The following is a 24935-nucleotide window of genomic DNA, read 5'->3' on the forward strand; positions in this document are numbered from 1 at the left end:
ACCAGTATATTCTCCACCTCCACAACATTTCGCCAATCTTTACCTGCACCTCCTCCCTGGCAGACTTAAGATATCCGAGAACCACCTGATTCACAGCTGCAACGAACTACTTAAGAGCTACTTGCAGATGACATATCCCGCGCCTAGAGGAAGGAGTCGGAGCAAACTATTAGCACGATACGCTTTGTGGTCCTCGGTGAAAACATTGGCATGTATAGGGACAACCTTTTGCAAGAGCTGGGAACAGAACGACGATTAGAAGGGTTCATACGAACTCCTTACGGGCATCCTACTGAATCGTCAGCAAAATGACCTTGCAAGGCAAATCTTCCTACTCACTGCCGTCTTGACCTTTGTCCAGCTAAGTGGACTTCGCGATGATAAGCAGTCTCTACTACATTGGATGCCTTTGGCAACGCTACCGAAGCCCCACCGAAGAGGCCAAGTGCTTCATCATCTATTTGTGGATCTGCCTGCTTTCGACCGGTTAGCTGACTGTAGACAGTTGGCTCGGCGGACGGTGGCGTAATTGTAAATGATAAGCTCTTGGGTCGTCTCCGTTGCGATTTGGTCTCGTCAACCGATCACTAGTTGAACCATGGGCTATAACTAAAGCATCTGATAACTGTTAAAAAAACGTAAAGATCTGTCTCTTGTGTTTCAACATTACTGTTTCCCCTATATTGACTATCCACTGCCGGTTTGCCTACATAATCTTACCTAGTTGACAACCTTTTACCCTAGATAGTAGATTCACTGACTGTATCTGTCTTTGGAGTTTATTGCAGCAAAATATCTACCTACAATAACATGTCATCCATGCAAGAAACAGAAGTTACATATGTATATATATCTCACAATCGCCAACTTTTAAAAGCCAGACCATATCTTTGGTCAATAGCTGGAGCCCTGATAGCAAACTTTGTCTTTTTGTTTTCTACTCTTATTGGTACCATAGAGCAACACTGCATGACTCACCCAACTTACATGGCTTCTCTTCACTTCTTCTTCATTGCTCCTCTTTAGCTAAAAGCCAGCATAGTGTCACGTGGTGCCTTTAGATATACGCAGTAACACCAGAACAAAATCACAATAAAGTTAAAATAGAGATAAAAAGAATTCACAAACATACAAGACACCCTACTTATTGATTTAATAACATAGAGGCACTAAGCTACTCGATGTACAATTAAGCCTGCCCTAACTCATCGCGCTCACTTTCTTGCTCTCCCCGCTCACACCTCTCACCCCGATCATCCATGTTCTGAACAGAATCACTTACACTCGCCTGTACTCTTCCAATAATTTAGCGTTGCTTTTCTATAAGACAGCCAGCCCCAAAGGGCGCTTCAATCTTTTGGCCGAGCTTACACAGTTGGCTTGAGGACAGCTGAATGGATGGGAAGCCCTATTTTCCTCACAAATGCGGTCGTATGCACTGGGGTAGGTCTTGGAGCTACCGATATAGCATGAGGCCTGCCTCAGATAAATGCGCATGAAGCTTTTTCACATCCATGGTATGTACCTCGTTCACAGAAACTGGCCAACGGCCTCAATATTGTGGATGAATGCATAAAAATTATGGATCGTTTAAGCGAGACGTGCCTTGATGCTTCACTACTTCTGTCATTTAAGAGGCAGCTTATTTGTGCACCTGGCTATATAATAGCTAGTAGATCCTGCCTGAGAGGAGTGTCTAGATTCCAATCTCAGGGAGATCTCTGGGCGTTTTGGACCCTAGCATAGATAAATACCTTTTATTTCAGCCTAGACCAGGGATCAATATCACACCGGACCTGGCTTAATGTTAACTTTGGATGAGGTCACGTAGGCCATTTATTTTAAAACACAAAAGGCGAAGGAATGATGGCAGAACATGTGTAAGAACTAATAAGCAGGGAATTCCTATCAAGGGGGAGACCAGGCGGAGCCAATTATATCAGTGCTTCTTACCCATGGAGTCGATCCTTCACTACCCGATGGCGACGGACAAGGTGCACTGTTTCCGCTGGACGTCTCTTTAGCGTGTATTTCTGTCTTGCGGTCTCTTATTGAGGTGGGCTCTTGCTATGGAAGAGTGTTCCTAATTCCGTCGAGGATTATTGGAAACGGCTCATGGCCAGTCTTCAGGCTTTCAAAGAGTGTAAAAGCTTTATCAAGTCAGTGTGGCCGAGTGGTTAAGGCGACAGACTAGAATGTGCTATCCCCCTAATTGGACAATCACCAAAAATCTGTTGGGTTCGCCCGCACAGGTTCAAATCCTGTCGCTGACGATTATTATTTTGTTTTTGCTCTTCCGCAGTTTCCATTCACGAAGGGAAACACTTGCAAACTGCAAAGCCTCCGTGAATAGTCCGGACATGCTTCCTGGATTCCTCCTTTTCCTCGATGGGGGGCTCTACGTGCCCACATAAACCCTCTGCTCAAGGCATCCCGTTCCAGCAGCAGGACGAAGGCCCCAAAATCTCTGCTATATTACTTTATGCAATGCATCGACGAGCCCACAATATAGAGGATCTGGTGTTAGAAAATCATTTCACGTGCCATTCAAAAAGAGGATACCCTGACACTTCTAGAAACGGGCTGTTCTGAACCAGTGCCACTCCCAGGATAGTGGCTTTCTTTGGCGCCTCAGTTTGCTATGTTATATGATGATATTGAATGTTTTGGAAGTCATTGAGAGCTCCCGTTGGACCGGATTTGATATTTCGAACAAGCACTGAGATTCCCAGGGGCAAGGAAGCTGTACTGTTTACAATAAACGGAGATATCAAAGCTCTCCAGGACCTGTTTGTTCCAGGCCAGATTTTCTTTTTGATTGAACTCAAGGTGGGTACATATCACTCTGTGTAAGTATTGTATCTACCCAAGACGTTCTCAGTGCGCTGATTTTCACTCACACGGTCTGTTCAAGAAATAATGAATATGATTTCGGCTTTGCCTTGAGACAATGGGATAGACGTACCTACTAATTCTTCAAATACAATAACTCTTCCTAGTCTCTGGTACCATGTGGAAGAGCTGCATCAAACAAAAGCTGTCAGTGGTGAGTATCGGGTAGCCGTTTGAGCGTAGTGCTCTTCATTACAGAAAGGAACCCTAGCTTAGGGGGTTGAGGAATATAAAGGTATGGCCTGAAGGATCAATGTACTTATGTAAACCAGAAAGGGGGGCTAATTATGTTCTAATTGACAACAACAATATGATTGAAGAGCTCTCACTCGGGAGGGTTGTCCAGTTCAGAGTTTGATAACTTAAGATAAGACACTTTGATGTTTTCCACTTCTTGTGCCTATACTATAACATAATATTATAGCAAGAAATTTCCTACACCATGTCAGTGTGGCCGAGTGGTTAAGGCGATTGACTAGAAATCAATTCCGTTCGCGGGCAGAGGTTCGAATCCTCTCGCTGACGATTTTCCTTTTTTGTCTTATTTTCTGCGAAAAGTGATCCATCTCATGAAGGTTATTCCTGTTCTTATTTTTAAGTTTTATTTTTCCCCTTTTAATAATATAAGCCAGTTAATCTGTTCGAAGGGCCACGGAAGGAAGAGAAGCCAGCCCTTTGATATAGGTTAGTAGATACTAGGTTTGTGGAAAAAGCTCAACTGTCATAACACTGCGAGCAGGAACAGGGCCAACTACCTACGCAGTAGAACTATAAGAACGTTTTCCACGAAAGTTCCAGCTCAAGTTTACGTATATGGGTAAATCTTCAGCCCACTAGAAAAACATTCACAACCCCGCATGTTAAATTGTTCCTCTTATGATCACCATAGTCCTGTGTTGAATATGACCATGGACCGCCTAGAATCGCAGGCGTGTGACTATGCCTAGTGAATAGGTGGTTTGTTAATTTAAGCAGGGCGTTGAACTTCTTTTCCATGAGCCCACGTATAAGCCGGGCCATGATTCCCCCTAGATAGACCTTCTTGGTTAGTAGTTCTAAGGATCATCAATTGAATTCACTCTTAAATATACTGTACCCAATATTATTATATATATATTAGGCCATCAGTGACTCGGGAAGTGCCCCGCCGGGTAACTATATTGGGATAATATCAAATCACCCAACATTATTTGTTGTTATTAGCTTCATCCAATCTCCCGTCTTCAGCGTTTTCATGCACCCCATCAAAAGGAGGCTCTACTAGAGGCCCCTTTTCTGCGCCGTTATTACTATTCTCGTGATCATCTTTCAACCACAGAATCCTCCTGTCGTATTTCCTCCTTCTTGATACTATATACTCGCATAATACTGCCGAGAGGTAGCACGCCAGTCATATCACTATGCCATTTATTAACCGACACCGACCTATTACTAGTGTATCGAGAGGGGACTGACACCAGAGCTTAAAAAGGTCAATCCAACTTCGAGGCTATGGCTGGAAAATCTGGGATTCAGGAAAGATGATGATATTCGTCGACTGGCTATCTGTCTAAAGACGAAAGAACATGGGCAGATCATCGTTCTCTTGGCACAGAACCTACTCAGCTCTGGAACTGAAGGCAAGGATCACGTTGCCTCACAACTTTCTATAAAGGCCCGCCAGAGATACCATAGGCTCGACGCGTGGTACCGGCTCTATTACTACCATATCTGGCGTATACGTTGGTCGGTGATTCCTATGTCCCACAAGCTCGATGCCTACTAAACAGCCGATTCGAACATCTTAATGGACAAAGGACAAATTTGGCGATCACCTCATCCAGTGGGACAATCCTGATATGACCATATTTATGGAGTTCAAAGCGAAATATCGGGACATTGCTCCATCCCTAAAATGGATCAAGTGTGGGCCATAGGACCATTGATATTCGGGTTGCTTGTCCTCTCGCATATCTTACCAAGACAAGCAAGGCCAGGTGGCAGACGAATTCCGTAGTCCCGGACAAAACAACGTGGTGTGGTTTCCCCGGAAATTATTAGAAAGGTTCAGCTATTGCCCAAAGAAGTTCAGGACAGGACTGTCCAACTACCCAAGGCTGAGGATGATGATGTTGCCAGCCATTCACAAACGTATCTGTAGCTAGACGACACGGGCCTTGTAGATGAAGATGCGTTGTTTGAAGCAGACTATGGAAGCACCACCATGGCAAACGTTGATACCGAGGGGGAATTTAATCAGCTACACAAGGGCGTTCAGAAGAAAACAGAGGTGAACCAAATGGCGTATCGAAAAAACCTCAATCTTCTCGTAGGGTACCGCTACGGGGGACATGAAAAGGACAAAGGGGAATACAGTACCCACCAGTTCAACATTCAGCACGCGGTTTTTTCAAATCCACAACGTGCCCATGAATTGTGAATAGTTCTTTGTGAAAGCTGAGATGGCGCCGGTGGGTGAAAGCCACCCCGACGCTTATGCCACGAGCATCTCTGACAATGACCCAGAAATGCAGTATTTCTCATTAGCTTGTATTAACTATAGTGATTATGTACTATAAAATTTCTCGTATAAACCAGATTGGGGTATTGGGTCTAGCGTATTATTAGTATAACTAGCGCTCATGTCAGAAATGCACTGCTCATCTCCTCGCGTTAATATATTCCTAAAATTCGCACGAAGGCCGAAATAGTCGATTGATGGGCTACTATTATATATCGAGATACTGACAGAGGAATTCCTCAGTTAAACTGTTAGCGTAAGGGTTTCGAGCCAATATATGCAATCAGATAGCTCAAGCTAGATTACAAATTTAAGTTTATATTCTAACGTCTAGGATTTAATATTAAGCATAGACTATGAGAAACAAATACCCTTATAGTTACGGCCTATACATGCTTCAGATGTTATATTGTGATGTCTTTAAACACACTTTCGTCTCGTGTATCTGGTTGGGAAATAGAATTGTTCTAATAGAGATCCTCAGTGCTCTTTAGCAAGCGCTTCGGTGGCATCCTGAGAGAGGGAAAAACCAAACGAACTGATGGAACGAACGGCTTTAGAGCCAACATACCTTCGCTAGGATCGTCATCTAGAAGCAAAGAGGGAAGAAGTGACCCTTTCTATTTTCTACTTCTGATGGACGCGCAATGCTCGTATTCTTATTAGGTATATTTCAGTGTAAACAAAGAAGCAAGGAGCACTGACCCTGAATACAAAAACACGCCGGCCTGAAAACACCAAGGTTTAGAGACCCAAAAGCCACGCACGCACAATCCTATCCTCCCATCGTCACGCAGACTTCCTCCGTAAATTAACATATACCGGGATACAAAGATTACACAGCTCGAGTCCAAGCCCCTCGGATTTCAGGATGTGGTCCCGCTATAGTACACAGCATATCGTATACGACGTTGAAGAATCTCTTCAGGGGCAGATGCCATGCCAAACAAAGTTAAAGAGTATGAAGATTCCCTTGGTTCCTGACTCTTGATTATCTATCTCTTCCGCATCCTAAGTGGGGTCCGATGTTTTACATTGAAACGGGACAACCCTAGCGCTTCCCGATACGGTCAAGATAAACATCGCTCAACGGGATGGTTCACTCCATAACCGGAAATTTCCCGGTATGATCTGGTAGAGTACGTCAACCAGATCCTCAATCGTACAACATCGTCCATATAAGCCGATGATCTTCTCTAGGAGGAACCTCCGGCTAATCCTCCATGATAAGGATATAGTTCCCTCTTTAACGTAGCCGTAAAACCTCCAGAGGAAGAGCCGCGCATGCGCACCGGTTGATCGTCCGGACTGGCTCCGACAAGACACACATATATATTACATCAACCGGGACCAGCAGTGCTAGCATTCCCATCCTACTCTCCGCATCAAAACAATCCAATCTCATCCTCGAGGCAATCAAGAATGCGTCTCCCAATCCTAGCAATAGGGACCCTCTTCTCCCTCACAACCCTAACCCAAGCCTTCACCCACCCCGGCCTCCTCCACACAAACGAAGACTTCAAACGCATAAAGTCCAAAGTCCAATCCAACTCCGAACCCATCCTAACAGGCTGGTACAAGCTCACCAACAGCTCCTTCGCCAATCCCTCCTACATCCCGCGGCCCCAGGAAACAGTCTACCGCGGCAATGACGGCGTCCACCCCCAAAACTACCCAAACCTGTACAAAGACATCGCCGCGGCCTACGCCCTCGCCATCCGCTGGAAAGTCACCGATGACAAAACCTACGCCGACGCCGCGGTCTCCATCCTCGATGCCTGGGCCGGAACCCTGAAAGCTATCTCTGGGAACTCGGACAAGTTCCTTGCAGCCGGGCTTTATGGCTACGAGTTTGCTAATGCAGCGGAACTGATGCGGGATTATTCTGGTTGGGCGGAGGAGAAGTTCCAGGCCTTCCGGGATATGATGGTCAATGTGTTTTATCCTATGAATCTGGACTTTTTTGTGAGGCATAACGATGCAAAGGTAGATCATTACTGGGCGAATTGGGATTTGTGTAATTTGGCGTCGATGCTGTCGATTGGGGTTTTGGCGGATAATGAGACGATTTATGGGGAGGCGGTGGAGTATTTTAAGAATGGGACGGGCAATGGGGCGATTGAGAAGATGGTTTGGAAGCTTTATGAAGTTGAGGGGCAAGTTTTGGGACAGGGGCAGGAGGCGGGTCGCGATCAGGGGCATGCGATGTTGGATTTTGGGCTGCTGGGGGCAATTGCTCAGGCGGCGTTTCATCAGGGGGAGGATTTGTTTGCGTATGCCGATAATCGCATTCTTGCTGGGTGGGTTTTCCCCTTTTCGCCTTCATTGTGATGTTCCGGGTGGGTGGCTAATCTTTGCAGTGCTGAGTATGCCGCGAAATACAATCTTGGTCATGATGTGCCCTATACTACTTACCAGAATAGTGATGTCACGCAGACGGTCATTAGCGACAATGCGCGGGGCGATGTTCGGCCGATCTGGGAACTGTTGTATAATCATTACGGTGTTTATAAGAAGTTGAATGCTACTTGGACGAAGCAGTACCGGGATATGGTGGTTGAGAAGGGCGAAGGTGCTGAGGGTGGTGGTGGTTACTATGGGGGTACTAGTGGTGGATTTGATCAGCTGGGGTATGGCACTTTGCTGTACACTCTTTAGGTCGAGGAGTTTTTGTTTGGCCGTCAAAATCTAGTTTAAGTACAGTAAGTGACCTCTAGGATGGATGGATGTTGTACCCTGAGACAGATGTGAGGGTTATAGTTATATCTTGGATTCTCCTATGCCTTCTACATTATTTCACCTAATGTTGGGAATTTTCTAAAGACACAAGAGAAGAAGTTTGAGAATAAACCACATATATACCACGCTAGAAGGATATTCCACCAAGTAAAGATAGTCATCAAAAGCCACCACTATCCGAAAGTACAGAATACCTGGCCTATCAAGCAAGCCATGCCCCGTACAAACCACGAGATTAAAACTTTCAAACAGTACCTCATTCAGCCCAAATTTAAATATGGACTGCCTCGTTGCCTACATAGTGACTAAGTGGCAATTATCCGGAATCCCACATCGAATCCATGAAATGGCAATTTGAATACAGCCCGCTAAAGGTGATACCCACACGGTGGCTGCATGGTGGAATCAAGTGACTCTTCCTCATGCTGGAGGCTGTACACACTTGGTAGCAGTAGGTATTCGCCCTCATGCGTAGTTTCTGTTTGTCTCTAATCTTATTTTTTCTAGTTGGTCTGGACTAGGCAGCCAGGATGGGAACTGATCCGAAGGTGAGCTGGACGGCCGTTGGATGCGGGCTATTTGAAAGGGGTCCGGCCATGAAATGAGATATCTATTTGGGCTGAGAGGAGGCTGGTTTGATAGCTTTGGTCTTAAGTCTATATATTTTTTTGATCGTGGGTGAGTGTCATAGTTATATTTATGACCTGGGATGGGTCGGCATCTGGCTAAACGCAAGGGGTATGACTACCCAGACCAAGCTTTGTATCTATGATTTGAGAAAATTCCAAGATTAAGGATCAGTTATTGACCAGACTATACCCTACTATTCCTTTGGCCACTGGGGGTTGCATGGTGGTGCCGTAGATCTTGAAACAGTGCTCTATGCAAACGGCCCATTCAAGACTGGCAAAGCAGCACAATGACAGCCGTCAACCTAAGACATCACCGCGAAGAATCAAGAATCAAGCATTTGACTCTAGACTAACACAGAGACACACATGAAAACAATCAATCACATCCCAGCGACAGCCCCCGTGCGACCTGGAGGTCAGAACTCTAGCAACGGAGTAGTAACAGCGACTGCAGAATACAAGCCAATCTTTGAATCAACCGCTCAGTAATCTTCAGCGCAAAAGACAATTAATAGCGCAAAGGACATACAGTGAGTAAGGTACACCAACCACATTAGATAAGACGGAGCACACCACACCGAGCGAACTACGCGCGACATCCCACGCAGTAGCTGTATCTGCATACAATTTATTCTTACATACATGACATCCGTTAATGGGACATCCGGACACAGCCCTGCCGTAAATAATTCAGTGTCTTACTAGTGAAAGTACGGGGCTAAGACAACACGAGTTAAGTTTCTGTATGCAGTATGTACGGAGTATAGCATGATGCGTGGCTGATATCGGGCTAACTCCGGCCACCCATGGGTATCGGTATTACCATTCTTGTCTCTATTTTTCTTTTTTAGGGGTAAGGTAAGTATGTAGTATGTACGACTTATGTATGTGCACTGTACGTATGACTGCATGGAATGGATGCATTAGCTGCCTAGTGGCAAAGCCTCTGGAATGTTTGTCTCTTGCCCACTACTATGGCCGGGGGGGGGGGGGGGGGGGGGGGAAGTTGCAATGGAATTATCCAATAGTGGGCTAGATAAGGGCTGTGGCTGCAGGGACCTGGGTTGGCGTGTGCGTTTTCAAGTCCTAAGATTTCTGCCTCTTTACAGTTTGGCTAGCGAGCACAGCATTTCAACGCATTTAATATGTTGGCAAATGGTCTCGGCTGAAGCTTCCCCATATTTGGTGGTCTTTCCTCACCGAATTATTAATTCACCAGGACTAGGCTGAGAAAAGACAAAGGAGAGGGAGGCCTTTTTTCTTTGTCTCCCCTGTTATTAGCGGACGGACGGGATCAACAAGGCTCAGCCGCAGATTAACTCCACAACTTCACATCAGTGGGCTTGTTTATTCGTAGAGTCCATGTCATGGTCCGGCCACTAGAGACGTGACTAGATATCTGGAGGTGCGGCAGCGCCAGGAACGCTTGAATCACTGTAGTGGTATGGTAACTTCTGCGTTTCATTACAGGGCTTAATGGACTGTTACCAATCATGCAGTAGTGACTGGACGCTAAACTTCCTAGACTCCACCGCAATTCCGGACGCTAATGCCATCTCATGATGGCGAGCTGTTGGAGACCAGATTCCCTGAGGCATTTCTGGCTAGAAACTAGTGACAGAGATAGTTCTATCATGACAGTATCTTTGGAGGCACGCTCGAGGCAGTGTCTGTACTGAGTTACTCCATAGTAATCCAAGAATTCTGTTCAGGAACTACTATATCTAGCTGGTGGCAGGTAACCTTAGCGCATACAGTGGATACCTACTCCAATCACTAAATCAACCGGGATAATTCTTAACAGGTCCAATGACAATCCCAGTTCCCAAAATGGCGTGCTACATGTTAGACGGACTGTAGGGAACTAAATCCGTACCTGATAGCAAATCAGCACCTGGTCAATGCTGCCCGTTGAGCTCCAATGGACATGGATAGCTAGCTCCCAGTCATGAATGTCTGTCACCCATACCCGCTGAGGTACCGTGGGTCATCTATGCTAGACAAGGTCTGCAAGCATGCAGATGCAGGTTCTATAGATCCACCGGGTGCAGTACTTGTGGCATATCCTCCTTGGGGAGTAACTTTGATAGTCTCTAACAGGAGAGTCGCATTGTACTGCGGTAGAATATCCAATTGATGCGGACGCAAACAGTCATGGCATAGTGCAGATCCATTCAGCCCAGACCACCTACTGGCCAGAAACCTTTAAACTCAACGCTCGGAGAATTTGTCAATGTCACATATGAATCAATCCACCCTGTTTCAACGGGATCGACAATGCGATTGTATCATCGATGCATGCAACACCTTACTATGTACAGTGCCCTGCACATATCGCCGAATTTCGTTGGTCTGTGGCGTGGTCTGCAGTTCAGATCTCTGGATTTACGGGTGTAACCGTCCATCACCAGGGGTTAGTAACTTAGCAGATCAACCACTCCATGTGATATTGTATGACTGAGGAAAAGGGTTTCCTCTTCGACCTGACGTTACTTGTTTTAGTCAATCTTCTTCTGATTTATTTGATCTTCCTTAAAAGAAACAACAAACTCAGTGGCGCCCATGGTCAAAAGACTACTCAACCATTTAGAATCATGCAACGGTAGAATATCTAATAGAACAGCATGAAGAAGCGTCTACTAGACGCCGACTGACGATCAGCAAAGTAAGTTTCGGCTGGACAGTAGAACTAACTAATTATAGTGATATGGTGATACCGTAGTACTCCTAGTTTCCTAGAGTATTGAGTAGCATGATTAAGAGCAGTGTACATAATAACGGTCTCTATTAATATCATACGTTGAGGACGGAGTAATTTACTGTATAACTCTAGATAGTGGCTGTATGAGTTAGACAAAATGATATATCATCTCCATCTCACCTTAATTATTAATAATCATCGTTACCGTTCAATATGATAATAATTACCACTCCAATTCATTCTCTTGAAAAGATGCACTACTGCATAAGGAGCCACCTGACTCGGCCGTGGCTAAACTCAATGGAGTAGCGCTCGGCCACAAACAGGGCCTGAGGTGTCAACGCCCGAGGGCCGTGCGATGAAGCAAATAATTGCTCTTCCCCGGAATCGTTCGGGTTGGTACTGCATCGGATGATGCATCGTTCAAACTTCCATCTCCCTCGATGCAGGTGGTACGTTATCATGTCCCATGGGCAGATCTATATCGAATAGTAGATACAGATATAGATATAACATTTTTATACTCACATAGTCAGGCACTCCCGGATCCTATTCTTGCCATTCAGACCAAACTCCAACGTCATGCTAGTAGTAGCGTGGGGCAGCAACCAATCAAGCTGGGAAATGCAACTCGCCGCTTAGACCGCACGGCGGCTAACCTTAGGCACCACGGCCTCGTGCATTATTCACCTAATTCGAGTATACTGGCCCCAGTGCTCCGGTGGCTGGCCACTAAGGTATGGGTAGGGAAACTTTCGATGGTATCTATAAGGTGGTATCCTATGAGCAGGGAAGCTCCTTAGTGCCTTGTAGCTATCGAGTAGCTTTCGACAGTCCTACACCTTCATTCCTCGTCAGAATAACTAAATAGCTCATCCAACGGAGCCGAGAAGAGTAACACCCCCCATCACGCTGCAAGAAGAAACCCAGTCCGCGACCTGGCTTGATTCAGTTCAGCGGCATTTTCTACCGTTCAATGGGATTTACATCGATCATTCTCATGGAGGGCCGCCACCGGGTCATTGCCTCCTTTCCTTTGTCCGTCGTATCGGACCCGTATAGACCCCCATACTCACCACGTTCTAGCAGGTCAGGCCGAAAGTCTAAAGCACGACTAGTTCTGTATGTAAAGACGAAGGTCAGCAAGGGTAGACCGTCAGGAGACAGGCGAGAGTCAAATTTTGCCAATGCAACCTGAGAGCGTCACCAACCACTCTGGCTCGGCCGGTGGTAGTGTCTAATTTCTAGAAATTCGAGCGTTCCCTAGGGAACTGGCTCCCGTGCTCAGGGGACGCATGGTTGGGAAAGCCCAAGGGCGATCCGCACCATCGTCGGGCCCTGTATCCAATGGGACGTGGCTGACTTTCTGGAGTTGTGTAACTCATTTATGGTTCCGATTCTTTTCGTCCGTGGTTTCGCCAAGTCTTCAGTGAACAGACTGGAGGAATCTTTGACAGGGCATCCACATTTCATACCAATTGAAGATCTCGAATTTCCCATCCCACATCTCGTCTGCGCTGGACCGGAGAGGACCCAGATCGGTTCGGACTAATGCCTCGAATTGGCAGACAAAGTAGGTACGTTGAGAGAAAACCCCGGGATTTAGGAGAATTCGGAGACCGCCAGAGACAAAGTAACTTGGGCTGAGACATTCAGAAGAGTGGATGGCTTCTTATTAAGATATCCACCGGTCGCAACGGATCGGGTGGATGCGATTGGCACCGAAAGGTCGAATGGATGGGATGGATCCATTGGAAGGGGAAATCCCCCACACAAAGGGTGCAGCTTCCCATTTGCTCTCCCCACAAAATGGCGCACAGCTGCTCTCCTGCGGTCTCGGAAGGCGGCGTTTCCAATTCTTTGTTCGGATCTGAATACTTAGTTCTTAGCGCTCACCAGCCATTGGTATTCCTGGATGAGTCTGATCTCTCCGCGGCTTTCACCTGTTGTAGGGGGCAAATGATGCGGCGCCATCCGCCACCTCCATCGGTAGCCATGGCTTTGGATCCGGCTTAACCGTCGAGCGATATTTTGACTTGGGACCACTATTTCATTTTGCTCCTTCTGGAAGCCTTCTTTTTCGTATTTTCTTCTTCTTTTTTATAAAAATAAAAAATAGAGAAAATTTAATTTCTTCTTTTCCCACTATTCGTGTAAGAAACATTCCTGACTCTGCCGATCTGTCACGAGGTCCGGGGTTGGAATTCCAGATTCACTTCTACTGAGACAGTCAATACTTAATACATGGGCGTATTACAATTACCAGCGGTGTACCAAAGCATCTGCTGAGTCAGCCATTAGATGACATCACTGATCCTCTGTTGGTAATGTGCGAACTCTTCGGGCGGTCAGCCAAGTCATTCCCCCAACACTCACCGGTAACCATCGCCCCTGGAGGAATTGCCGAGTAAGTTCAACTTGTCCAGGATGGGTAGTAGTACCTGTCACCTGACTGCCTCTTCATTCTCTCCCTATCGAGATCACCAGAGAGCCGCGAAGTTATAAACCATGGATCAGGGAGTAGTAATGAGGATGTAACAATTTCCGGCTGTACATCACCCTCCCATCACCACTATTCCGCTGTAGTCGGAGCGTTAGTACTGTTTTCTCTCTCAGTCTCATACCCCAAGGCAGGCAATAGGCAGCAGCTTCACCGGTTGGTCACTGCCCGTAGGTCTCCACTGATGTACAGGCCCTGTGCTCCATTTCTTTCCGAGATACTGATAGTCTGATAGTCAGGACTACTATCGTGATTAAGTAAATGGATGTTCCAGAGTGGAATGTTTCAGCTTTCTTATCTCTATGTCTTAAGCCCCCTACTTCCATGGTTGCATGCTCAACCGTTCCAATTGCTATGTACGCCATACAACTATGTACTAGCTTCCGCTTCCTTGTTTTCGACCGACTACTGTCTGTCGTACTTATTGTATCACCATTGGAAAATATTATCTTAACCGAACCTTCTTCTCATGTCAGCAAGTCTCGGAATCGGGTATTCTCATAATCCCCATATAACCGTCAATTTTGGAAAAGAACGGCGAAAGACGTTTCAACTAATTAGGGGTGAATACGAGTGGCAGTAGGTACCATTAGGCAAGGACTTTGCCATCCTGCGTTCTTTGTGCCCTATCATAATAAGATGGGAATATGAGCTGGGGGGCTAGTACTGTTCCAAGATGGTCTACGTAGGAAACTACTTTTAGATCCATGAAAGACCTTCCTAGCGTGTCATAGCACACACCGATATCCGTGTGCTGTGCAAATGGAATGTGTGGGTATTGTCCGGGAATCGTATGGATGTGACTAAGACGGATCCTGGAAGTACAGGTACTGTCTTCATGATATATACACCAGTATGGAGTACTTGGCTGTTCTGTTATGGAGTTTACAATGCTTCTTTTTGTTTAATTTTTCCTTTTTTTTGTATTTCGGATTTAATTTTATTTTTTCTTTGAGTTCTAATTTACCGCAAAAGCTGGGGAACAGTGACCAGTCGGGTGTAAAAAAGGGAAACAGAAAAAAGAATCATAATTATAATAATAATTAATTATTTAGAATAAAATAAAAAAAAAAGAAAAGTACAAGAAAGAAAAAGCAAAAAAAAAGATACAATACTCGAGGATGACCATACCGTACAACCACCAAGTAACAAACAACCTAACTGGCAGTATCCTCCCCGTGACTGGGGCGTGGGGCAGTCCCGCTTTGGCTCTGGCCCTGTCATGGCCCATGCTTCTCTGCAACCGATAGTGCGCTAATGCCGGTTGGCCCACTAGATCCTCCATGATTGGTGAAGAGGACTGACTAATCCTACTCAGGGCGCCTGTTGTTTCGTGGGCTGTCCCGCGACAGTCGCTGGGGTAAGGAGTTAGTTCAGCGCTTAGTCTCAGAGTTACGAGCATCTGTCACCTCCCAAGCAATCATCGTCTGCATATTAACCAAAAGGTTCTGGAGCAACTGCTGACGAGGGATTATCCCCCAGTTCCCATTTTTCCCATTTATTTCCTACCTCGTGCGACCATTCCCACTGCTTTTCTTCTCGGTCCACTCAGGGAGCAGCGCCCATTGCCACTAGTAACAGGCGACTAAGCTCCAATTAGTAGGTAAGTACTCCGACGACGATGACTGTCTGCACTTTCTCTCTGCTACATCTTCTCTCTCTCTTCCTCTCTGGACCAAGTTCATTCACTTTCCATTCATCATCTTTCCTTTTGGTCCTTGTTCTCGCTCCCCACTATCCACCACCACCTTTCTTCCCCTTCATTCCTCCTCCCTCTACTTGGTCGCTGTTCCCCACACGGGTTCTCATGCTTATCAGCAATTGATTCGCAGGTGAATTTCCCCCCTATCAATTCGGCTATCTCCGGCGTCTCCATCCGATCGACTCTGCTGGACGCCGTCACCACTACTGCTTCTTTTGGTATACACCAACGCCATATTATGGTCTGGAACGACTTACAGTGAATGAAGTCATTCCGTGTCATTTTGCTCTGGCCCATTTCGGTGAGTGTTGTATCCGTGGTTATCCCCTGGATTGCCTCCAAACTCTAACCCCTGCTGATTGCAGCTCGCTCACAAAAGTCCCAGTTCCCCAGGAACCACCTCGCCACCGTCCACTGACCTCGTGGTATTTGACATTCCGCTCCGCCGGCTTCCTGACTTCTCACCAGACTGGGTGATTCACTTGAATTGCCGTGCTTGCATTCCAACCACTGGTACCAAACGTGATCAATTCAAGCTTAATCTCACCAGTGTTATCCGCTAGACTCGTTCCCTCTGGTTGGTTTCCCTGTAACTTTACACGGTCTTTATAAGCCCCATCGCACGGGGTTAAGAGGATCTGAGCATTAACACCCTCCCACAATTGTTACATCGGTTGTGATCACACGGTTAAATGCGTGACTGACGTCGCCGTAAAAGCAGAAAGCAATCCATGTCCAGCGGGCGTTCGCAGTGACCTTACCGTTGCCCCTACCTACAAAGAAAGCGTTCACTGCATAACCACCAGTTGCATCCGTCTACACCCCCCTGCATTAACCCCCTTCGTTCACGCCGCAGAGAACGCCTTGTGACAAAGCCGGTGTCCGCACGGGCTATTTAGATAGAGAAAGTAAAGGGATGTTATTAGACACGATGGTGGGTCAGGACCCGGCCACCAGCCCCAAAACCGAAGATCTGGCAAGTATTAGTGAGATCCCTGGAGATATGTCTGGTGAGTCCTTGTTTTCATGGCACTGGTGAACGTCCTTCTCGATTCCTGACCAGGCAATCATCAGCCCTATCCGCCAAGGAGAGCTCGAAGAAGACCGACACCAACGGTCAGACTGCTATTGCAAATAACAACATTCCTCCTCCCAAAACTGATAAGCCCCGACCTCATGTCTGCACAACGTGCACTCGTTCATTTGCCCGATTGGAGCATCTAAAACGACATGAGCGCTCACATACTAAGGAGAAGCCATTTGAGTGCCCGGATTGTGCGCGCTGTTTCGCTCGCCGAGATCTACTCCTGAGACATCAGCAGAAGTTACACATGACCACCACCCCGTCGTCGCGACCCAGAAACGCCCGGAGAGAAAGCACAGGCGGCACTGGTACAGGGACAAATCGTGTGCGCAAGAACTCCATCGTCAACACTTCCAGCGCCATGCGCCCTAGAGCCAACACTATTAGCCATATCGATGGAGCTGCGCTGGGATTAGGTAATGCCACCAGTGCCCCGCCAGCGGCGCCTAGCCACAGTCATGCCTACCATCCCAGCCTAGGCTCGGCGCCCGTGGGCTCCAGTCTGGACTATCGCGGGTTTAGCTCCGCGCATCCCCCGGTGAATGGTCTGACAAAGTTGGAAACCCACGGACTGCCGATGGATCTCTCAGGCGGGCTTCGTACGGCTCCGGTGTATGGTAGCTTCGATCTCAGCCTAGGTGATATGTTCATGAGCCATAGCACTATCAACCCCGCCCAGTTGCATTTTGGTGGCTCGCCACAAGGATATGGGAACGACTCACCCTCCTCCCCGTACACTCAGGGTGCCCATCAGATGCCGCCCGCCGATCCCATGATGGAGGATGACTTCAGCTTTGACTGGATGAACGGATTCGATCCATCCGTGCAGATGGGGAAAGGTAATGATTCCGTAATTGACGAGTCATCCCCCTCGGCGATGAGTACCGGCAGCCAGAGTGGCATCAGTGAAGCCATGATGGAGGGAGGGCATCGGTACTCCGCGAGCTGGCACAACCCCTTTCCAAACCACTCGGGGCAGCCTTCCAACCAATTCATTGATTACAACTCTTCCGCCTTTAATGATCTAGGAATTCCCCCAGAAACCGTTTCACCCAAGTCTCTCATGGCGCAGAACCCGTTTGCTGAAAATTATGCCACCCCTCCCTCCATGACCTCAGTGGGCCAATCCATGTTGGGGGGACATTCGCAGAGTATGTTATCATCCTCTATGGCAACCAACGGAGACACTCCTAATCCTTTCAACCTACCTTTCGCGAATAGTGCCCTACGAACTCACCATTCCTCAAGCTCAACCGATACCTTTACAGACTCCACCCGACAGGCTCTACTAGCCAGCATGGCGCAGCCCACCGGTTTCAACCACCGCAAATATTCCCAGCCAGCCAGTGGTATGCTTCATTGCCGTGACCTCTTTTCCCGATCCTCCAGCTTCAACAGTTCCGGTCCACTGCCCAGCACCTCAGACATGCAACGTTATATCTCAGCATACATCACCTACTTCCACCCGCATATGCCGTTTCTCCATATTCCGACCCTCGATTTCCAAGCCCCCGAGTACACGAATAACCTCCGAACTCCCAGTGGCCACCTTAATCTGAGTTCGACCGGTGTTTCCGGTGGCGGCGGCTGTCTGATTCTCTCCATGGCCGCCATCGGTGCGCTCTACGAATATGACACCGCGGCGTCCAGGGACCTCTTTGAAGCCGCTAAAAAGATGATTCAGTTGTATCTAGAAGAACGCCGAAAAGCAGACATGTCTGCCGCTTTTAATCGGGCCCACTCAGTCCGCGACAACTCTGTCCACAACACCCCGCTTTGGTTGGTGCAGGCGATGCTTTTAAATGTCATTTACGGCCATACCTGCGGCGACAAGACCTCCGCTGACATCGCTAGTACACACTGTGCGGCGTTAGTTAGCCTTGCCCGAGCTGCGGAATTGACGCATCACCTAGACGCAAAGGATCTGCCCCAGGATTATCTAAATGCGGGCGTCAGTAACGGAGCTGGTCCTCAAAGGGCAAGCCCCGATTCTGAGACGTGCGCCTCCTTTGGTCCGCCGAAGGAACGAAAGAGTTGGTTGGATTGGAAAATCGTCGAGGAGCGGAAGCGCACTCTTTACGCCATCTTCGCCCTTTCCTGCTTCCTCGTTTCAGCTTACAATCACGCGCCTGCTTTGACCAACTCTGAGATTCGCCTGGATTTGCCCTGCGACGAGGACCTCTGGTCAGCCGAGTCGCCTCAGGCTTGGAAGAAAATGGGCGGACACCTTGCTTCCAAGAACGGTCTGTCCTTCCCTTCGGCGTTGACAACGCTCCTGACCGCCAGTCAGCGCGAACAAAACCAAGCGCAAGCACCTACAAGCAGCAATACTACGTCAGAAGACGTCTCAAGCGGCGATCTAAAGCCCAGCACTTTTGGTTGCCTCGTACTGATTTACGCTCTTCATAACTACATTTGGGAGACTAGGCAGCGACATATGGGCCGACAGTGGACTTTCCGGGAGACTGATGCTATGCAAGCACATATTGAGCCCGCCTTACGAGCGTGGCAGGCTGCTTGGGCGAGCAACCCCATCCACAGTTTAGAGCGGCCGAATCCATTTGGGGCCGGACCTCTATCGGCAGATAGCATTCCCTTGCTAGACCTAGCTTACGTTCGGTTGTTCGTTAATCTAGGTCGCTCCAAAGAAGCTTTCTGGCAGCGAGACTGGAATGCCATGTCGGATGAGCTCGCGCGAGGAACCGACATTGTCAATCACATGGATGATATTCCTTCTGACGTGTTGGATCCATCTATCACGGACAGCGCCTTTCATATGGATAATCGCCGGGATTCAGTGGCCGATCTTGGGGTAGCTGACCTGACTATTTCCAAAACTCCCACTCATGAGCATCCGATGCAAACCCTGATGGGCGTACATCGTCCGGGACAGTCGAAACGCGAGAGGCATTTACGGAAAGCCGCTTTCTATGCTGCGGATTCGATATCTATGTCAGACCGGCTCGGGAATACTTTCGCGGAATTTACGTGCCGGGACTTGCCTATTCAATGTGCAATGTGTGCTTTCGATTGTGCTCAAGTCCTTGCCGAGTGGATCACAACCGTGCAAGAGCGTGTGGGGCCCTACTTAGGGCTGCTAGGTCGTGACGAAGTTGACCTGGTCCATGCGTCCAAGGTTTTGTTGCTGGAATATGACGATTGTAAGCTCTTGGAGAAAATCAAGGAGATACTTGCCAGCATTGAAACCAAGATGCAAACGGAAGTGCAAACCAGTGCAACTGTGTCCACCCTGAGTGTCTTACAGCGGTTGCCTAGCGTTGTGGAAGGAGGGTATGGTTGTAAGATTTTGATTGCCACGGCAAGCCTTTTGGACAGAGCGGCTGTCTGGCCAGGTAGGTTCAACCCTTTACTCCCCACCCAGTGACCCAGACCGACTAACCTGAGGTCCAGTCACGAAGCTCATGGCTCGGTCTCTCGAAGCGCAAGCTATGCGACTGAAGGAACGCGCCGAAATCTCGGCCATAAGAACGGATTAATCCACCGGTTGAAGCTGTCCATCTTTCTCGTCTACTTCCCTTGGCTCTCTCTCTGTTTCTTGACGTTTCACAGTCCTCTTTAAGGTTACGTGGTCTCGTTGGCTTACTTTATTCCCCTCATCTCCGTTCTACTGCAGTGAGACGAAGTGCCTTTGTCGGGAAGCCGGTGACTTCGTGCTGCTTAGACGACATCTCATGTGATCCGTCTAGCATTCAGTTGAGTTGATTGTGTTACACTAGCTTTTTGAGTTCTATTTGCGCTTTATTATCCGGGGCATACATACCATGCATGTTTCTATGACGCATACTTGATCGGTGTTTTATGATGGTTTCATTCTATGCGGAGTTCTGTTCTTTTTCGATTGGTGTTTCTTCGTTCTTTTCCTCCTTGATCATTGCTCCCACCCCAGGAAGCATTTGATACACGCCGTTGCGACCATATAGGGGGTGCTCAGGCATATTCCACGAGGTGGATTTGCATCACTCTAACCGATTACTTGGGTTGCACACCGGTTTTGTGCGACGGAACGCGATGTCATTCTTGTCAACCCTTGCTGTGTGACCCTACTTCGTTTCCCGGGTGTCTGTCATGGCGTACTGTTTTCTTGACATTTACCTTGTGTGTTATTTTCATTTTGACTGTGTTTTCTTCCTGCTGTGATGATTGACAATGTTGTTCCATGTATTTTGAACCATGTTCCCTGACTGATTGAAAGCACCGGGGCCATCCATGTGAAAAGTGAAGGACCGAGATTTTCACGATACCCAGGCCATTTTTGATGAGAAGATTTCACAGCATGAAAAAAAAGCCATCTCAGGTATGCTGGAGAAAGACTTGATCTATCCCATCCGTGCATATATAGCCATACATACATGATGTACATATTGAATCCAAGTGAACTTTTGTATTTAATTGATCAATGCGAGTGGCATACGGCTGGACTCTTTTTCTCTCTCACAAGGACACCACGTTATCATGAAACGGGTAATGATAGGCATAGTGCTCTCTCGAGTGAGCGATATATATATTCTCGGATGGTACCAAGTTGCTTTGCCACATGGATTCATGATCTGATGCCACCTGGGGCCAACACATTAGGAAGCCCTAGAGCTGACTCCACAGTGATGTATTCAGGTCGTACAGTGATGTTAATGGGAGATCGACTGACCTGGGGGTAGTACTCCCTCCGTATATCTTATATTCTTAAACCACAAATTCAGCGGTCTTCAAAAGTGTCGTACACTAGAATCGAGGTTTGGCTTTGCTATGTACGATAAACTGTTGAATGCTTAAATACGAGTCATCTGAGTGGATAGATAGCATCAATTTACGTAGCATGCAATGCACTCCCTACCCTGGAATATAAACTCTAGGTTCCAAGTTGTATATTTTAGTGCTTCACAATTCAAATCCTTTTTTACCTCTAGGTCAAAGGAAAAGATAAATAGAGTATGAGCCAAATCATAAAATCAATATTCGACATAACCTATGTTAGCTTATCTATCTACACAAAACCACCCAATGCAAGGCAAAACCCGAACATTTACTTTTTAAAAGATAGTAAAGATCATAGCTACCAAACGAAATATATCTATCTATACAACAAGTCTTTCGAACGAGTATTTCCCCACCGCCTTCCGGCGCAGATATCCAATCTCCCGATTACTCCTCGTCTTCACCTCGCCCGTAGACTTCTTGACCTTCGTCTTGCTCACGTCTGTAGAGCCCGCCTTCAGCGACAACGGAAGCATCTTGCCGCTTGCGTCGCCTTCGAAGCCTTCCTCCTCGCCGCAGCGGAAGACCATCAGATCTGCGCCGTTCAGCTTTTCACAGCGCACCAGTGCGGAGACTGGCTCGTCGATGACCTTCGCTTTCTGTGTTGCTGCTGCGGACTTGGCCGATTTCGCGACGCTGTCTGTGTACCGTAGGTATTCGCGGAGGACGCCCTTCAGGTAGGCGGCTTCTTCGACGCCGGCCAAGGCGGCGGAGATTTCGGATTTCATGTCGGCTATCAGGTCCATTTCGCGGGTGGGGGTGTCGTCGAAGGCAGTGGCGGAGATCCAGCCCGAGGGGCCGATGGCGTCAATGGAGACGTTGAGGAGGTCGGTGATTGTGTTGAGGGTGAGGGAGGGGGTGGTCTGATCGGGGCAGATGGGCGTGGGGGGGTTTTCGGTGAAGCGGGATGCGTGTCCGGCTGTGGCGAGGGAGAGACGGAGGTGGTGGATCATGGCGATGATCTCGGTTCTGGAAAGGGTGGAGCGGATGGAGGTCGTGATGGTCGGGAGAGTGTGGATGTGGATTTTCCGGAGGGTGGTGTTTAATCCGCGGAAGATGTCCTGGAGCGTGGTTTCGTCCTTGGGCTCGGCGGCGGTTTCTTCGCCGGACGTGATTGCTTGGGCTGTTTCTTCGAGCGTTGCAGTGCGGGAGCGCGCCATGTTGAGGAAGAATTTGAGCGCGTACGCTAACTCGTTGGCGCTGAGCATGACGGGGCCCTGGAGGACTTCGATGAGGCGCTTCAGTGTGGAGTCCGCGTCTATCAGGGCCTGGACGAATGACCCGGGCGGCAATGCTGGCAGGATACGGGGCTTCAGTGAACGGCGCAGAGCAATCTGGACATTATCCAGAGAGAGATGACCCCGTTCGATGAGCCATTGGCATGTGCGCTCGGGCCAGAAGTCAATGGAAACCTGTGAAGACAAAGAGGCGGACAGCTGGTCCTTGTTGACCGCGTCCTTCAAGGAGAAGATGAAAGACAGCAGGAACAAAGTGACTTCTGGGTTGATGTACTGTTTTGGCAGAGCATCCGAGTCGATAGCGTTGAAATAGGCCTGCACTGCACTGTCGAAAGCGTCTCCGTTGTTGGATTTAGAGGCCGCGCGCAAGTCAGTTGCCAGCTTGTTCCACCGGTTGATCTGTTCCTGCGAAGTGAGGCCCAACGACGTCAGTTGATCTGTCCGCTGCTTCTTCGATGTATCCCACTGAGAGGCAGCTGATCCAATACCGCGACCGATTGCGTCGATCAAAAGACTGTCTCTCGACCGCTTGAGCGAAGAACCCGAAAGCGCGGTGGAGGAGCCAAGGTCGAACGCAAATAGGGTGTTTTCCTTGGTTGCTACTGCGATTCCTAGTTTCGCATAATAACTGATGAATTTTGTCCGTGTTTTGGAACTAGTACTTCCAGAAATGTCGCCATTGGCAATGCTGCGTTGGATAGATTTGTACTGAGTATCGAACAATGCGACGATCGACTTCCCGGCACCAATAACAGACTGAGGTGAGATGCGCATCAAAGAGGAAAAATCTTCGTCTTCGAGGATGAATTGCGAAGTCACTGTGGGTTTGTATTGAGAAAGATCGAAGTTGACAAATCCCTTAGTAAAAGACAAATTCAGCCCTGCCGATCCGGTGTGAAAATCCCATTCTAAGCCGCTGCTTTCGAATGTCTCTTGTCCCTTAACGTCTGGAATGCTTATGGTCATGAGATGCTTCATTTTTTGACTCTCATCGAGGCTTCTTCCCTGAGAAGGGATCTTAGCAGGTACGGAGAACATATGGACCTTGACGTCGCCTAGTTTGATTTCGTTGGAGCTGGTCGGATGCGAAACGAGCAACAGCACCGAAGGTTCATCCACGTTCGACTCAACCAAATCCCCTAAGGCCAAAGTCGCAAGGTCTTGTCTTCTTTTGAACAAGGCTTTCTTGGCGTCTTCGAATTCGACGAGAAAGCAAGCCTGAACCGCATGAGAAGAAGAAATCTTCGCAAATTCACTATGCTGAAGGCTCCAGCGCTGGTTGTCCAGATCAGCTGCTAGTCTCCGGACACGACCATCTTGGTGAACCGTAAGGATATCAAATGGGTTCTGTCCCTCCTCCTCACCAGATCCGGTTGGGACGATACCGATGAAAACCGTCGAACTCTTGGAATCTTTCACGGAGAAAGAAGAGGATGAAATAACAGGCGCGCTGGATCCGTTTCCACTGCTTTCTTCAATGAAGCACTTGATTTCCTTCTGAGGGTTGACTGAGACATAGGTCTGCCTTTTCACAGCCGAGCTGTCCGAAAGCTTTCTGCGTACCGAACATGGCTGACAAGCAAACGAGGATTGCGGTGGAACAGCGTAGGAGGTGACTAGCTTTGGAGTTTGGATCTAATATCGGAGCGCTTAGCATGTATTATATATGACACAGCAAACCGGCAAAGCCTACATTGTAAATGTTCACGGCCTCTCCGTCGACCGCGACAGCAACTTCATATCTCTTGCGCTTTTTCGAGTCCGATAGACTATAAACCTCACCGATGTGGGTTTGGCCCTTAGACACGTGCAAAGGGCGAGGCAATTGGGCCAAGACTGACGGCGGCTGCAAATCCATTACAGTAGATATCGATTTTAAGAATGCGCGACCGTTGCCGCTGAATTGCTGGGCAAGTGTAACCTCTTGAAGAAATTCATTTTGATGTATCCTGAAAAATTTCCGGTCCTAAGTTGTTCCGTTAAACCGACGCTACTCCTAAAGTGGCTAGTTATAAATTACACTGTACCTTAAGTGTAACAAATGTACAGTAAATGACGTACCGGTAGAGGAAGAAGTGGTCGCGAATAATACGCGCTTCGCGTTCTTTTGGTTCCTTCAATTATGCCGGTCTGAGCTTCAACTGCTGCACTTCCACTACGTTACCTTTGCTTTA

The 24935-nt window shown here is 47.9% G+C and overlaps 5 protein-coding genes and 2 non-coding genes across 7 annotated transcripts; 5 read left to right on the forward strand and 2 right to left on the reverse strand.

Moving 5' to 3' along the window:
• The first annotated feature begins 2159 nt into the window (after positions 1–2159).
• BDW43DRAFT_t10 lies at positions 2160–2273 on the forward strand. Its single transcript has one exon. It is a non-coding gene; the product is annotated as a tRNA-Ser (tRNA).
• Positions 2274–2624: 351 nt separating this feature from the next.
• BDW43DRAFT_260654 (uncharacterized protein) lies at positions 2625–2867 on the forward strand. Its single transcript, XM_032040233.1, has one exon. It carries the CDS (start codon positions 2662–2664, stop codon positions 2851–2853), a length of 192 nt encoding a protein of 63 aa, XP_031905984.1. The 5' UTR covers positions 2625–2661; the 3' UTR covers positions 2854–2867.
• A 469-nt stretch (positions 2868–3336) lies between these two features.
• On the forward strand, positions 3337–3417 carry BDW43DRAFT_t11. Its single transcript has one exon. It is a non-coding gene; the product is annotated as a tRNA-Ser (tRNA).
• A 3397-nt stretch (positions 3418–6814) lies between these two features.
• On the forward strand, positions 6815–8050 carry BDW43DRAFT_306032 (putative GPI anchored protein; the record flags this gene model as incomplete). Its single annotated transcript, XM_032045932.1, has 2 exons — positions 6815–7692; positions 7753–8050. 2 exons carry the CDS (start codon positions 6815–6817, stop codon positions 8048–8050), a joined length of 1176 nt encoding a protein of 391 aa, XP_031905985.1.
• A 719-nt stretch (positions 8051–8769) lies between these two features.
• Positions 8770–9428, reverse strand: BDW43DRAFT_260657 (uncharacterized protein). Its single transcript, XM_032040234.1, has 2 exons — positions 9293–9428; positions 8770–9230 (listed from the first exon to the last, which is right to left on the reverse strand). Exons 1-2 carry the CDS (start codon positions 9405–9407, stop codon positions 9094–9096), a joined length of 252 nt encoding a protein of 83 aa, XP_031905986.1. The 5' UTR covers positions 9408–9428; the 3' UTR covers positions 8770–9093.
• A 7169-nt stretch (positions 9429–16597) lies between these two features.
• On the forward strand, positions 16598–20247 carry amdX (putative C2H2 transcription factor (AmdX); the record flags this gene model as incomplete). The annotated part of the gene is made up of 3 exons (XM_032044223.1): positions 16598–16676; positions 16741–20103; positions 20162–20247. The coding sequence occupies 3 exons, from the start codon at positions 16598–16600 to the stop codon at positions 20245–20247; spliced, it is 3528 nt and encodes a 1175-aa protein (XP_031905987.1).
• Positions 20248–21712: 1465 nt separating this feature from the next.
• On the reverse strand, positions 21713–24682 carry BDW43DRAFT_260716 (uncharacterized protein). Its single transcript, XM_032040235.1, has 2 exons — positions 24455–24682; positions 21713–24396 (listed from the first exon to the last, which is right to left on the reverse strand). Exons 1-2 carry the CDS (start codon positions 24617–24619, stop codon positions 21844–21846), a joined length of 2718 nt encoding a protein of 905 aa, XP_031905988.1. The 5' UTR covers positions 24620–24682; the 3' UTR covers positions 21713–21843.
• Positions 24683–24935: the final 253 nt, after the last annotated feature.

This window comes from Aspergillus alliaceus (genome assembly GCF_009176365.1).
Source record: "Aspergillus alliaceus strain CBS 536.65 unplaced genomic scaffold BDW43scaffold_2, whole genome shotgun sequence".
Classification (NCBI taxonomy): Eukaryota; Fungi; Ascomycota; class Eurotiomycetes; order Eurotiales; family Aspergillaceae; genus Aspergillus; species Aspergillus alliaceus.

Excerpts from the sequence above, each read along its gene's own strand:
- BDW43DRAFT_260654 (XM_032040233.1), top strand. The coding sequence starts at position 2,662 with ATGTTTTGGAAGTCATTGAGAGCTCCCGTTGGACCGGATTTGATATTT.
- BDW43DRAFT_260657 (XM_032040234.1), bottom strand. The coding sequence starts at position 9,407 with ATGTATGTAAGAATAAATTGTATGCAGATACAGCTACTGCGTGGGATG. Across the intron at positions 9,231-9,292 it reads GTTGGTGTACCTTACTCACT|ATTGGCTTGTATTCTGCAGT; the intron begins GTATGTCCTTTG and ends GTTGATTCAAAG.
- BDW43DRAFT_260716 (XM_032040235.1), bottom strand. The coding sequence starts at position 24,619 with ATGGATTTGCAGCCGCCGTCAGTCTTGGCCCAATTGCCTCGCCCTTTG. Across the intron at positions 24,397-24,454 it reads AGGCCGTGAACATTTACAAT|ATCCAAACTCCAAAGCTAGT; the intron begins GTAGGCTTTGCC and ends CTCCGATATTAG.